The 14937-nt window shown below is 32.6% G+C and overlaps 1 protein-coding gene across 8 annotated transcripts in view; it reads left to right on the plus strand.

Moving 5' to 3' along the window:
• LOC143058357 (uncharacterized) overlaps positions 1-14937 on the plus strand; it is a 68537-nt gene that overhangs the window by 30543 nt on the left and 23057 nt on the right. For 6 of the 8 annotated variants that reach the window (XM_076231858.1, XM_076231854.1, XM_076231857.1 and 3 more), the window contains 8 exons: positions 109-207; positions 540-758; positions 4896-5168; positions 5774-5974; positions 7013-7275; positions 8280-8455; positions 10303-12970; positions 14274-14291. In XM_076231858.1, coding sequence (XP_076087973.1) covers positions 109-207; positions 540-758; positions 4896-5168; positions 5774-5974; positions 7013-7275; positions 8280-8455; positions 10303-12970; positions 14274-14291 — 3917 coding nt within the window. Of the gene's footprint in view, positions 1-108; positions 208-539; positions 759-894; positions 929-4895; positions 5169-5773; positions 5975-7012; positions 7276-8279; positions 8456-10302; positions 12971-14273; positions 14292-14937 lie in introns of all 8 variants that reach the window. The other 2 variants (XM_076231855.1, XM_076231856.1) reach the window with 2 other exon arrangements.

A 14937-nucleotide genomic window follows, 5' to 3' on the forward strand; every position in this document is an offset into this window, starting at 1 on the left:
CTAAGTAATAATCAGCAAAACCATCATTTAACCTGTATGTTTTTATGTATTGTTAATTCATTGCTATAAGGTGAAAAGTTTATAATTTGTAAACTATTTGTTTTTTAGCTCCAGGAACCAGAAGCATCCCTCCCAAGTTTGTGAATCCTTTATCAGATCAGACCCTTTGTGTTGGGGACAATCTGCTGCTAGAAGCCAAAGTTACAGGTATACTATATGATAAGTTTTCTCTTTCTGTGTTTTTATAAGCAGCAACAAAGTTTTTAATATTTAATTGAATTACTGTAGTCTTTTGTTGTTTTTATAGCTTTTTTAAGCACATTGCTTTAAGGCCTGACTTTCAACCAGTTCAAAAATATATTTTGAAAATATTTCTAATTTGAAATTATTTATTATTTTGTATATAACCACAAATAAAATGTAAAGTTTGACCAGTAATCATTTGTTGAAAGTACTTTAAAAGGATTAGAATAGTTATAATTGTATAAAACTATGGTTACATTCATAATGAGATGACTTCAGGCTAATTTTATTTATAGGTTATCCAAGACCCTCAATAAAATGGTACAAAAACCAGCAGGAAATTAAAACTTCAAGAGTGTTAAGGACAGAGTTTGATGGATCAACAGTACGTTTAATGATGGAGAATGTGGACCTGTCAGATTCAGACTCGTATAAATGTATAGCTGAGAATGATGTTGGCATTGATCAGATTAAAGCTAAGGTTACAGTCCAAAGGGAGGTAATCAGAAAAACAGGTAAGGAAACAGTACGAGAATGATGTTGGTATTGATCAGATTAAAGCTAAGGTTACAGTCCAAAGAGAGGTAATCAGAAAAACAGGTAAGGAAACAGTACGAGAATGATGTTGGTATTGATCAGATTAAAGCTAAGGTTACAGTCCAAAGGGAAGTAATCAGAAAAACAGGTAAGGAAACAGTACGAGAATGATGTTGGTATTGAACAGATTAAAGCTAAGGTTACAGTTTAAAGGGAGGTAATCAGAAAAAACAGGTAAGGAAACAGTATGAGAATGATGTTGGTATTGATCAGATTAAAGCTAAGGTTACAGTCCAAAGGGAGGTAATCAGAAAAACAGGTAAGGAAATAGTATTAGAATGATGTTGGTATTGATCAGATTAAAGCTAAGGTTACAGTCCAAAGAGAGGTAATCAGAAAAACAGGTAAGGAAACAGTACGAGAATGATGTTGGTATTGATCAGATTAAAGCTAAGGTTACAGTCCAAAGGGAGGTAATCAGAAAAACAGGTAAGGAAACAGTACGAGAATGATGTTGGTATTGATCAGATTAAAGCTAAGGTTACAGTCCAAAGAGAGGTAATCAGAAAAACAGGTAAGGAAACAGTACGAGAATGATGTTGGTATTGATCAGATTAAAGCTAAGATTACAGTCCAAAGGGAAGTAATCAGAAAAAACAGGTAAGGAAACAGTATGAGAATGATGTTGGTATTGATCAGATTAAAGCTAAGGTTACAGTCCAAAGGGAGGTAATCAGAAAAACAGGTAAGGAAATAGTATGAGAATGATGTTGGTATTGATCAGATTAAAGCTAAGGTTACAGTCCAAAGGGAGGTAATCAGAAAAACAGGTAAGTAAACAGTACGAAAATGATGTTGGTATTGATCAGATTAAAGCTAAGGTTACAGTCCAAAGGGAGGTAATCAGAAAAACAGGTAAGGAAACATTACAGGGATAATATAACTCATTTGCCATCACTACTGTGTATTCATTTTTGTCGAACCTTTGACTTTTGTTGAAAAAGCGAGACATAGCGATCCTACATTCTGTTGTTGGCATTGTTGGCATTGTTGGCATCGTTGGCATCGCTATCAGCAGCGCAAACACAAATATTCGCTCTGTGATTTAAGTTTTTGAAATTTTAATAATTTTCTTAAACTATCCTTGATTTCTGTCAAACTTGATCAGAAGCTTGTTTATGATCATAGGTTAGTATCCAGAAGTAAATTTTGTAAAACTAAAATCCTGATTATCCATGTTTTACTTATAAATGGACTTAGTTTTTCTACCAGGAAACAATACATTCACTCTGTGGTTAAAGTTTTTAAAATTTTAATTATTTTCTTAAACTATCCTAGATTTCTTCTAAACTTGGACAAAAGCTTGTTTATGATCAAAAGCTAGTATCTAGAAGGAAATTTTGATAAAATTTTGTATCCGTTTTCCTTATTTTATACTAATGGACTTAGTTTTTCATCCAGTTAACATTAAATACAATTAAAGTTAAAGTTTAAAAACATTTACTAGATTCATAAACTATCCTGGATTTTTACCAAACTTGGATAGAAGCTTCTTACAATCAAAAGATTAGTATCTAGAGGAATATTTTTATTTTTTTTTTTCCATATTTGTTGAGCTTGCAATCAACAGCAAAATTAGGCAAGACACTGCCACTGGGTTCCGTGTGGGTTCCACAGAACCCTTACAAACTTTGTTTGGGTACCACTTATTTGTGGATGGAAGATAACTTGTATTTCCATTGAAATTGGATTTCTTTGCACGGGAAAAAAGTTATTCATTGAAAATTTGATCTTTGTTGAACTGGTTGACTGGGTGAAGAAATAATATCACTTGGGCTTCTCTTGTTCTGCCAGTAAGTTGATTAGGCACACAATGTTGGTGACATGGTTATATATTAATCAGAAAATAAAGAACTATAGAGAATAATAACATTTCTCCTCTTTATAAATGAAATATAGCAAACGGACATTTTTGTGATTTAACTTTTGTTAAAATTAACCCTGTAATCTCTAGTTTAATTTTTGTTTTTAGTTTAAACAATATTTTATTTAAATAAATTGGATTGGGCAACAGGCATAGCCCTCTCCACTGTAATCTCTGTATATTACAAATCAAGCAAAGCATTAGAAAAAAATTCAAATTATTAGATATGCAGCACAAGCGGAAAAGGGGAAAACATTTGGTAAAGGGACATAAATCTAGAAAGCAGAAACGTTTTTTCCAATATAACTGAATAAAAAAACCAAAACGGTAGATATGAAAAGTGAGCCACATTTCAGAGGGAGTTTATAGATAATAACCCCAGAAACTTGCATAGTCCATTATACTGTGGACTCATTTATATACATGTATGTTGGATACCAATTTTTGTGGATTTTAATGTTCAACTTAATTGCATATTTTCTAAAGGAATGTATACAGACTTTGCCAAAACAACAAAATTAAATATCCACAAAAATACTGAACTCCAAGGAAAATTCAAAAAGGAAAATCCCAAATCAAATGGCAAAATCAAAAGTTCAAACACATCAAACGAATAGATAACAACTGTCATATTCCTCACTTGGTACAGGCATTTTCTTATGTAGAAAATGATGGATTGAACCTGGTTTTATAGCTAGCTAAACCCCCCACCTGCATGACAGTCGCATCAAACCCAAATGCAAGTTTTCCTCACTCCACGAAAATTGATACCCATGAAAATAAATGAATCTACAGTTTATAATGAAAGAATGGTCCTTATTAGGTAATTATAATGAAAGGATGGTCCTTATTAGGTAATTATACCTATTGAAGAGAAGGACATCTCTATAGATTTCCAGCTCGAATTATCCAAGGTCAACTCAATTATAGATACTAGTAATAGAATGAAATATTTTTTTATAAAAGTGATAATACCATACAATGACAGAAATATATCTTTTTCACAATATAATGAAATAGATAAAAAATATTGGATTGTGTCCATATTTTCATAATTACTCTTTTTTGAGGCGGAGAATGTTGTCATTATACCAATATAAAGCTGTTGCTTGATAGAAATAAGATTAGGACATGAGGGTAATACGAGTTTGCTTAGTAAGTTTTTTAAAATTTAGAAAATATAAAATTTATGTTTAAATGAATGAAGGGAAACATATTCTAGGAAACTATTTTTATTTTGTTAATCAATATTGTGTAAATGTTAAATATTACATGGAAAGGAAATGAACCAAATTGTTCTTTTCCTGTCTCTTGTTGGTTGGTAAATGAAATATAAGTAGTTGTGCTTAAAATACTTCTTGATATGGAGCTTATTCATTAATATACACTGTAAGTAGGGTTATCACACTTACCAATGGTAAAACCAGGGGTTTCGGTCTAATAGTACATGTTTACATAGTATCGTTGATCAATTAAGTTATTCTTGTTGGATATTATAAAATTTTCAGCAGAGTTATTATAACACAATTGTGTTTTTATGCTTGTGAGTATTGATAAGATTCATGGAGTAACACAATTGTGTTTTTATGCTTGTGAGTATTGATAAGATTCATGGATATGTAACTGTTAGAAAAGAGAGGGGCAAAAATACCAAGGGGATATTCAAATTTAAAGGGATATTCAATGTCAACTTCTAATGCAACAATGTTTGTAACGTTCATTTTGATTGGATAATGTCACTTTTTTACATGGCATCAATTGACAATTGATGCTATGGGACGTACGCGCAAGCGCAGACAGCATATGACAGATTTTAATTACATGTTTTAATGTGTTTTCTGTCAGTTTCCTTAGAATGGAGATAAAAATATTGTATTTTAAGCTCCGACGGCATCAATTGGGGATTTGATGGTCGCAAATACCAGTTTACTGTCTCCGCTAATGTGTGGCCAGTAAACTTAATTTGTGACCATCAAATCCCCAATTGATGCTGTCGGAGCTTTAAATACAATACAGTTATCTCCTAACTGACAATACCATAACAAAAAGTTACAAACAGTACAAAAAACATAGTGTCTTCATGTCAAAGTTTATTTGCCTGATAAAAGTGTTCCATATTTGCCAGGGAATTTGGTGTTTAATTAATGAGTAGGATTCTGATTTTTTAAATCTTTTTATTATGTTTGTTTAGATAATGGTACAGATGTAGTGCAACCATCTTATACACAGCCAGTCTCACCAGAAAATCAGAGACCTGCATTAAAACCGGAATCAGCTACTAAATTATCATCACACAAAAAGTCACATGATATTTCTGTTCGCTCCACAACAAGATCTGGTGTAGACAAACAACCAGCATTACCTTCTAGGGAAACCAGTAGGGAACCACCTACATTTGTACAGGAGCTGCAGGATGTCAGAGTTAAAACTGGTGACCCAGTTGAACTTTTAGTTGAGGTCAAAGGTAAGATTGTTCACCTGATTATGAATTCTTAGAAAAGCAATCAGCTTCTGTATGTCAAACAGGGCCTTGGTGGCAGAATGGTATAAGTTGTTAATCTCTTGTATCACTAGCCTGTCAAAACTGACATTGTGAGTTCTAAAATCGTATGTGAAAGGTGTGTTTGGTTTTTATCTTTAAAGACTAGGATTGCTAGTTTTCATTCATTGGTGGTTCTCTCAGGTTTCCTCAACCAATGAAAGCTGGTCACCATGATAAGGTCAATAGAGCTAAAAGTGGTGTTAAGAAACACTTACAAGAATCAATCAATCTGTATGTCAATTACAATAATATTTAAACTCAATTAAGGTAAACAGACATTGTCATTATCACTAACTTTACTATTTTTATTGCACCAGGTAGCATACTGTAGAAATTCTATAGTAGATATAGGAAGATGTGGTATGAGTGCCAATGAGGCAACTCTCCATCCATGTAATAATTTATAAAAGTAAACCATTATAGGTCAAGGTACAGCCTTCAACTTGGAGCCTTGGCTTACATTGAACAGCAAGCTATAAAGGGCCCCAAAAATTACTACTGTAAAACCATTCAAACTTACATTATAGGCAGTCCTCCTGTGGAGATTGTATGGGTACACAATAACTCAGAAGTAAATGAGGACCATCCTGTCTATAGAACAACATGTAGTAACAACATCCATCAACTTGTCATTCCACGCTGTAAAACAGAGGATGCCGGAGAGTTCGTATGTGAGGCATACAATGAATATGGAGAGATCGATACATTCTGTCGGTTAAGTGTCATTGGTAAGGTCAATATCCAAGTATTGGGATTATTTTTATATTGTCTATAAGAATTGTCACTATTTCAAAAGAAAGCTAACTCTTCCAATTGTTTTATTCATTAAAAACAATGGATTTCCAATGTCAGAAATTATCTAAAAGGTCCAGAAATAGTCATAGAATGTTCATCAGATTTATTTCTATAGTCATTTAAACCAAGCAAGATTGATACATTTTTATTCCCCACCATAGCAGAGGGGCATTAAGTCATACCCTTGTCCCTCCTTCCATATGTCCCTTACTTCAGTTCAGATTGCCTCCGCCACATGTTATGAAACTTAAACACGATGCTAATTCTAATAAAACAAGTTCAAGGTTTAACTTTGGAGGTGTCACTTTAACCGTTCTCTAGTTATCCCACTTTACAATTGGAAAAATTGCTAAAAATTTTTGTTTCTGTTTTCCAACTAAAATTTGCCTCAACCAAATGTTATGAAACTTATACACATTCAAGATATTCAAGTAACAAATGATGTGTTTGTGTGTAACCACACTTGTCAGTGAATCCAAACTATAGCCATTAAAGATAGTTTTAAAATTTGAGTTATCTTCCTTTTTTCATACGGTAATTACAGGAAAAAAGAAGTTATCTGCATTCAAAATATTGCCTTAATGCACTGTTTAACTTTTAGTACCACAGCAAAATGAATGCAATATTTCATCTTCATGGTAGTTGTGTTGATGTGTAAATGACATTTTTATCTTTTATTAGTAGACCTTAAAAGTTGTTCATCTACACTAATCACTTGACTGTAAACTATGCATGCTCTGAGGTTGTGAGGTTGTGAGAGTTTGAACTCTGCTCAGGGTGAAGTGTGTTTGATTCCTATCTTAATTGCTGAAGGTTGGTGCTTCTCTTCAGGTACATTGGGTTCCCATTTAATGAAAACTGGCCTCCATAATAAAACCTTGATACAGATATTAAACTTAATGTTCAGTATTACCAAAGAAGAAATCTATTCAAAACTACATAATGTAGCAGAATTACATTTATTGTTTTAGAAAATCTTTCTGATATGGAAACCATTGATGAAAATAAAGCTGCGTTATCACAAGTGACCCATGCAGTGGCCAGGAAAATCCAAATAGAGGATTCTAATTGTAGTGACAGGGGCACACCTCCTGATTTTGTTTTGAAGCCACGCTCCGCAATGGTGGAAAAAGAAAAGAGTGCAATATTTTTATGTCGACCTGAGGGGAATCCTAGACCAAGTGTACAATGGTTAAAGCAGGGCATTATTATAGAAAATGGTGATAAATATCAGGTATATAATGTATTATTATATTCATAATCTCTATAATGAGTCTAGAAAATTTTCGGCACAATTTTTGTTTACTCAAAATTCAATATCTGGTGTAACATATGAACAAAATTCTGCAACCTTTTTTTGATGAACTACTATAAAAGCAAGAACATGACATATTGAAATGAGAAAACCAACAACTGGATGTATGATAAAGATTATACACAAAAAACAAATACTGAAGATGGGAACCAACAACAACAACCACTGAATTACAGGTTCCTGACTTGGAACAGAAATATAAAGAATGTTCAAACTATGTTTGTGAGGATTTAGGCCTTCTCTTAACCATGAATTTAACATATTATGAATTTTAGAGAAATATAATGAAGACAAAACTATATACCACATACATTCACATATATATAGGAAAATAAGTACACTACACAAGGATGAACAAAATAGAATATAATCCCTGTCAAACATGTTAAAGGGAGATAATCAAATTCATTCATTTCTAAACTATCTATTCAGTAAAAATTCATGGATGTTGCTGTTAAAGGTAAACCATGAATTTAAATGATAAACAGACGACAAATATTCTATAGGTGTTTATGCTACTTTTGGAAACAATGAAATCAAATATCCACTTCCTATTGAAAAAGATATGGCCAAGAACAGAGTTATTTGTAGTGCATATTTCTTTTGGACGATAAAACAAAAATTAAAAGGACTGCACCTGCTCTATCCAAAAAAGATAGTGTACTACTTTTGGGACAAAATATATCAAAATTTTAGAAAAGTTCATCAGCTGTAACTCAAAATATATGGATAATTTTATGTTAAGGGACGGTCTGTAATACGGTTTGACAGCTTCAGACATACTAGTTTTTGTCTTTTCAAACTGGACCAAATCACAATGTCTTTTTAAAATAATAATGTCCAACAGATTTTCAGTACTTTATTTCTGTATTTGATGTAATAATTAAATGTTCAATAATATCAAAGTAATAATAAATTTTCAGGTTACACATGGTGATGATTCCATTTTAGAGATTAGAAATGTTGTTTTAGAGGATTGTGGGAAGTATACCTGTCTTTTACTAAATCCATCAGGAAGTGTATCAACTGATATTGAGCTGACAATGGGTAAACCCAATACAGAGTTTAAAGCAGCAGAAACCTCAGCAGTCAGAAAGAGGTAAAACATATTTATATGGCCCCACAATGAAGTTGTCGGTGCCATATGGTTTTACCCTTGTCCAAATTCTGTAATTCTGTAATTTCGTAATTCCGTCATTCCGTCATTTTGCATCAAACCATTATCCAGATTTTTTTTCTAAACGCCTTCAGATATTGGGCTGAATTTGGTATGTGAGTTAACCATGATGAGTTACAGATCAAGTTTAAGTTTCATTCCGCTTCGCTAATTTTTGCCGAAATTACAGGCTTTGGACTTTGATAAATTGTTGAAAATCATACTTATACAGACTTCTTTTCTAAAGTCTTTCAGATATTGGATATTGGGATGATTTTTGGCATGTGAGTTAACCAAGATAAGTTACAGATCAAGTATAAGTTTTGTTCAGCTCGGCTAATTTTTGCCGAAATTACAGGCTATAAACTTTGATAAATTGTTGAAAATAACAGATATACAGACTTTTTTTGTAAAAGCTTTCAGATATTGGGCTAATTTTTGGTATGTGAGTTACTCGTGATGAGTTACAGATCAAGTTTATGTTTCATTCCGCATTCCGGTCCGCTAATTTTTGCCAAAATTAAGGATTTACAACTTAGAACAGACTTTTTTTCTATACGCCTCCAGATTTTGAGGTGATTTTTGATATGTGAGACTACCATCATGTTTGTGTGCACATGTGTTATTGAAATTGCAGATTTTTCAACTTTTTGAGAGGGGGCCATTCGTGTTGCTTTGACACATCTTTTTTAGCTGATCTAACCCTAATATAACATATAACTAACCTAGCCCTAATGGGCAGTGTTACAAGCTGATGTCATCAATCTAACACCCACATATCTTATCTTAAATTTCATTTTTATGCCCCACCTACGATAGTAGAGGGGCATTATGTTTTCTGGTCTGTGGCTCCGTTCGTTCGTTTGTCCGTCCGTCCGTTCGTTCGTTCGTTCGTCCGACTTCAGGTTAAAGTTTTTGGTCAAGGTAGTTTTTGATGAAGTTGAAGTCCAATCAACTTGAAACTTAGTACACTTGTTGCTTATGATATGATCTTTCTAATTTTAAAGCCAAATTAGACTTTTGACCCCAATTTCACGGTCCACTGAACATAGAAAATGAAAGTGGGAGTTTCAGGTTAAAGTTTTTGGTCAAGGTAGTTTTTGATGAAGCTGAAGTCCAATCAACTTGAAACTTAGTACACTAGTTGCTTATGATATGATCTTTCTAATTTTAAAGCCCAATTACACTTTTGACACCAATTTCACGGTCCACTGAACATGGAAAATAAAAATGGGAGTTTCAGGTTAAAGTTTTTGGTCAAGGTAGTTTTTGATGAAGTTGAAGTCCAATCAACTTCAAACTTAGTACACACGTTCCCTATGATATGATCTTTCTAATTTAATTGCAAAATTATATTTTTCATCCCAATTTCACGGTCCACTGAACATAGAAAATGATAATGGGAGTGGGGCATCCGTGTACTATGGACACATTCTTGTTTTAATTATTTTTAGAAACAACAGAAACATACTGAGACACTTTTGTTGATCATGTGATTTCATGACTTTGAATTTTCTCTTTTGCCTCTGATTTTGCTATTTTCCCTAGTTAAGGAGACCATGTCTGATAATGTCACAGAGAAAGATTGGTCTTTTTGCAGAGCATTGGCAAATTAGAGTTTACCTACATTGTGTCTAAAATCTTAAAAAAATATATACATGTATATCTATATATCTTTGTTACCGAAGTCTATATAAATGTAGATGTCTTTATATGATTATTTTTGTTAAGCTATATTGTTGAGTTGCTGTCTCATTGATTTTTTTCAACATTAGAGCATTTCATTTCAGATCTATACCAGATAGTCCTAAAAGGTCTACACAAGATAGTCCAAAGCGTTATACACCAGAAAGTCCTAAGAGATCTACACTAGACAGTCCGAAGCGCTCTACACCAGACAGTCCAAAGCGTTTTACACCGGAAGGTTCAAAGAGAGGAGTCATTAACAGAAAGATTGAAATGTTTGATAAACCTCAAGAAACTTCTCCATTATCTAACAATTTAACTCCTGCTAGAAAATTACCAACAACATTTAGTAGTAATTTATCCAGGGGTCGACAAGGTCATAGTCATCAGAAAAAAGAAGATTTTAGGGATGTTTTGAATAAGATTAAGACACCTAAGGATAAAAGGACAGAACATGGATTGGCCTCAGTAAGAAATAAAGAATTTTCAACATCTAGAGTTGACACACATTCTGTAATAGGTCAAAGACAGAGAGACAAATCTCCTGTTAAAGTATCAGACGCAGTCAGAAAATTCTCAAAAGAGTCGCCTGGAACTGATCAAAGTATGTTTGTGACTTCGAGAAATAATAGAAATTTAAATTCAAGTAGAACAGCAGAGTCGCCAAAAATTGTATCTGGAGCTAGAAGTTCAAGGATAAATGTAAGAAAGCTTGCAAATGATTTGTCTGGGTCACCTCATAATTTGAATATGTCAGAAGTTAAAAATGAAAGTGAAACTTTATGTGAGAATAAAACAAGTGTTTTTAACAGATGTGAAAATGAGGAAACAGAACCAAAAACTGAATTTTCAGTAAAAGAAAGACAAGCTGTTTTACACAGTGACTTAAAAACAATTATAGGGAAAAAACAAACAATGATATTGCAAGAACAGCAAATTGAGGGATTGAAAGTAAATAGTGCCAAAACTTTGCCAAGTCCTACTTCAGAAGGTTATACAAAAACTTTGCCAAGTCCTATTTCTGAAGGTCATACAAAAACTTTGCCAAATCCTTTTTCTAAAGGTCATACAAAATCTTTGCCAAGTCCTACTTTTGAAGGTCATATAAAAACTTTGCCAAGTCCTATTTCTGAAGGTCACACAAAAACTTTGCCAAGTCCTACTTCTGAAGGTCGTACGAAAAGAAATTTCTTGGCAGAAGCTGCACAGAATAGTGCAGTAGAAATGGGTGCTGTGTTTGGACAAAAGTTTGAAACAGATAAAATTAGAACAATGCCAGAAAAACAAAAACGAACTTCAGATGTAGAAAGACCAGTGACAGGACAAATTGAATTTAAAAAAATGTTAGAGAAGAAACGAAATTCACTTCCAGCAACAAGTTCTCCTGCAAAATTACATAGCACAGGAAGTTTTCTTGAGAAAATGTCTGGTCAAAAAGAAAGTGATCCATCTCCAATTATAAAAACAAGTGTACAACGGATTAATAATGTTGATGAAGTTTTAGATCGTTTAAAAGACAGGCCTCCAAAACCAGAACAAAAAATTGTATCTTCTTTAACACAATCTGTGCCAAAGTCAGCTGAAAGAATGAACCGATCAAGAAATTTAGGAGAAACACGTAGACTAAGTCGAGAAAGTTCACCTAATTTCAGGAATGTTTTAAATCAAATTGAGGCTAAAACTAAAATTCAGGAGAGTTCACCACAACCAAAAACGAATGATCAAAATACTCGCTATCATGACAGTCAAGACAATGCTGTTCTTACAAATAGAAAGCCAAAAATAGTAAGTTCACCAGAAATCACTAGGTCTGCATTACCACAGAAAAATAGTGTTGAATTTTCACCTAGCAATTTTCATCATGCTAAAATTGTGAATAACTTTGAGAGTAATAATGGTGTTTCAGAATTTTCTGACTCATCAGAGAAAAGTGATCATCAAGTTGTTGAAACAAAATTAAAAATGCAAAAAAGTGAGAGAGCACAGAAATGGAATGCATTGTCTGAGCTTTATGCTGAACAAGCCGATGATGAAATCAATATTCAGGGGACTAACATGCAGCAAAATGGAAGAATTGAAAATACAGAAAATCATAATGGAGGTAGTTTGGATAAATATGAAAGAAAAATCTCCTCTGTGTCTTATAATCATCATTCTTCTCAAAATAATGAGCCACACAGAGAAATGGATAGGAAAAATGTATATAAAAACATGAATGGTTCTAACTCAGAAAGTGATGTTCATGAAAGTGCTTCAGAAAATATACCTGAAAATTTAGGTCCGGGTCATGCAGTTATGATGAATTTAAAAAGAACTAAATTCAGTGAAGTAGAAGAACTTTTTGAGGATTTTTCTAGAATAGATAGAGAATTTGAGAGTTTGAAAAGAAACCCAAGATATGGTCCAATAGAAAAGTTAGACGTGGATGATGAAGATAAAAAGATTCTCAGAAAAATTTCAGGTCTTAGTTCAGATTTAGCTGATGACGTTACCAGCTCTCCATCAGATGATATAAGAAGTGTTCCGTCAAAAAAGCAGACAAAATACTCTAAAAAATTTGATTTTGAGAAATCCCCTGCGATTGTTGAACAGTTGGATTTCAGACATGTTTTGAAACGTCACGTTGAACCTCATCATCGTCAATATCCTAAATTCCTTGCCGACCTTGTAGATGTTAGAGTGAGTGAAGGTCAGTCTGTGACCTTGCAGTGTCAAGTGTCAGGTATTCCTAGACCTGATGTAGCTTGGGCAATGAACAACAAAAGAATTAAGGTAAGTTTTGCTGTCGAATGTGATTTTTTTTTATCTTTTGCTGAAAGTTAATCATTAAATTTATTTATTCACTAAATACTAATACATAATATAGAGAAGTTTATATATGTATTACGTATAGTTACATAGTGGTGTCTGAAGTTCTGTGTTGACAATAATAACTAGATTGAATGGGGCTAAGTAAGGGTGTAATGTTACTTGAAAAGGCTCTTTGCCAGTCTTTGGTCTTGGGTGTACAGAGATATATTCTTGATTAAAAAATCTAATCCCTTTTAACCAACTATTGTGAGATTAGGGTATGGAAGGAATTTTCCCTCCTATAAAATTTCTTACTGTAGCAAATTATTTACAAAAAAGAGTTATTATGAACTGGTGAATGTTAAAGAAAACTAAGTGGTTGTCTTTTGTTATATCTATTTTTTTTATTTTTATTTTGAGAACTTGGTGTTGATGGCAAAATCTTAATAGTCCTTGTTATAGTTATTCACAACATTTAAGACCCTTGTTGTTTACGGCATTGACAGATTGTATAGCAACTGTCTCTTGTAGAAAACCATATGCAACCTGTAGATGTCTTTTGGTTTTTTATGTGGCATTGGATGACTTTCTCATTGATGTATACCTCCTATATTCTTTATTCTTTAAACAGTAACTATTAAATATCAGCTGTCATCAACACCAAGGTTTTACGTAATTTTGAAAAAATGTGGGTAAAAGTTTCAGAATAATGGGTAATTTTTAAAGATAATGAAACATGATTTTGTCCAAACCTGTTCAGGAAGTATTGTATTGTATGGGTACTTTAGTACGACCAAAAAAAGGTAGTGATGATGGTTCTACTAATCAATACAATAGCAAGAGGAAATCTCATGTAATACTTTAAAAGATTGTGAATTAAGAAAGCTTTGAAGAATTATTTTGCATCATTGTCATGGATTATATAATGATTTTGGACTAAAGATAAAGTATTATCCAACTATAAAAAGGTATGATATCAAAACAGGAAATCACTTCAAAATTCACAAAACTTCTATACATTGATGAAATAAAACAGTTTCATCCAAGAAAGTGTTGTCAGAGTTACTGAGTTGGTGACATACTTTTTTCTGCTGAATTATGCAAGGAAAGGGTTTTTGTTGTAAACAAAATTAAAAAAAACAACATTTAGAAATGGAAAGAATCGTTGATGTGCTGAAATCTTTGGGTTATAAGGAAAAGTTCTGAATATCCTTGACTATTACAAGAAAATGAAGTTGACAAGAGTTATCTCCCATTGTTTGGATAAAAATCTCACTTTTTACAGACATCAAAACGTATACAGGTGAGTGTTGTCGGAAAGCTAACAAACTGCTTATAAACTGATATAGTAGATCTTTGCTAGTGTCTAATGGAGTGATCTAACAAAAATACAAGAAAAATCTAACGTTATGACATTTTGATTGTTTTTGTAGATAGGATATGTTTGAATTTTTCATCAGTGATAAAGATTTGTAGTAAAATTTGATTTTCAATTTGTTTGGTAAAAGGTGTTGTTTCTTTTGAATTTTATTTTTTCTGTGTAGATAAGACAAGGATTCATATAATAAGACTATACAAATCCATGGATAAGATAAGATTTTTTAATTTTTTTTAATCAAAGTACTAGTCCTCAATGTGTATGTACATGTGTACTATAGTCCTCTGCATTAAAGTACAGGTGTACTTGACATTTCTGTCTTGGAAAAGTTGAAGTTGTCTATAATATTTGTCTATTATCAGATTGGATCAATTTCAATATTTGATACTTATTTCTAAATTCTTTGAAGTATCACTTGAAGATCTATAAACTGTTTAAAAAATAATGATTTCAGAGGAGGTACTTATATTTTAAATTTTTTGATGTGTGCTAGTCTGTTACAGTTAATTTTTTTTTAAAGAATAGTGTACTACACTATAGATCCATACAATATCTAGGTTAAAGGAATACA

Source organism: Mytilus galloprovincialis, chromosome 14, assembly GCF_965363235.1.
Source record: "Mytilus galloprovincialis chromosome 14, xbMytGall1.hap1.1, whole genome shotgun sequence".
Classification (NCBI taxonomy): Eukaryota; Metazoa; Mollusca; class Bivalvia; order Mytilida; family Mytilidae; genus Mytilus; species Mytilus galloprovincialis.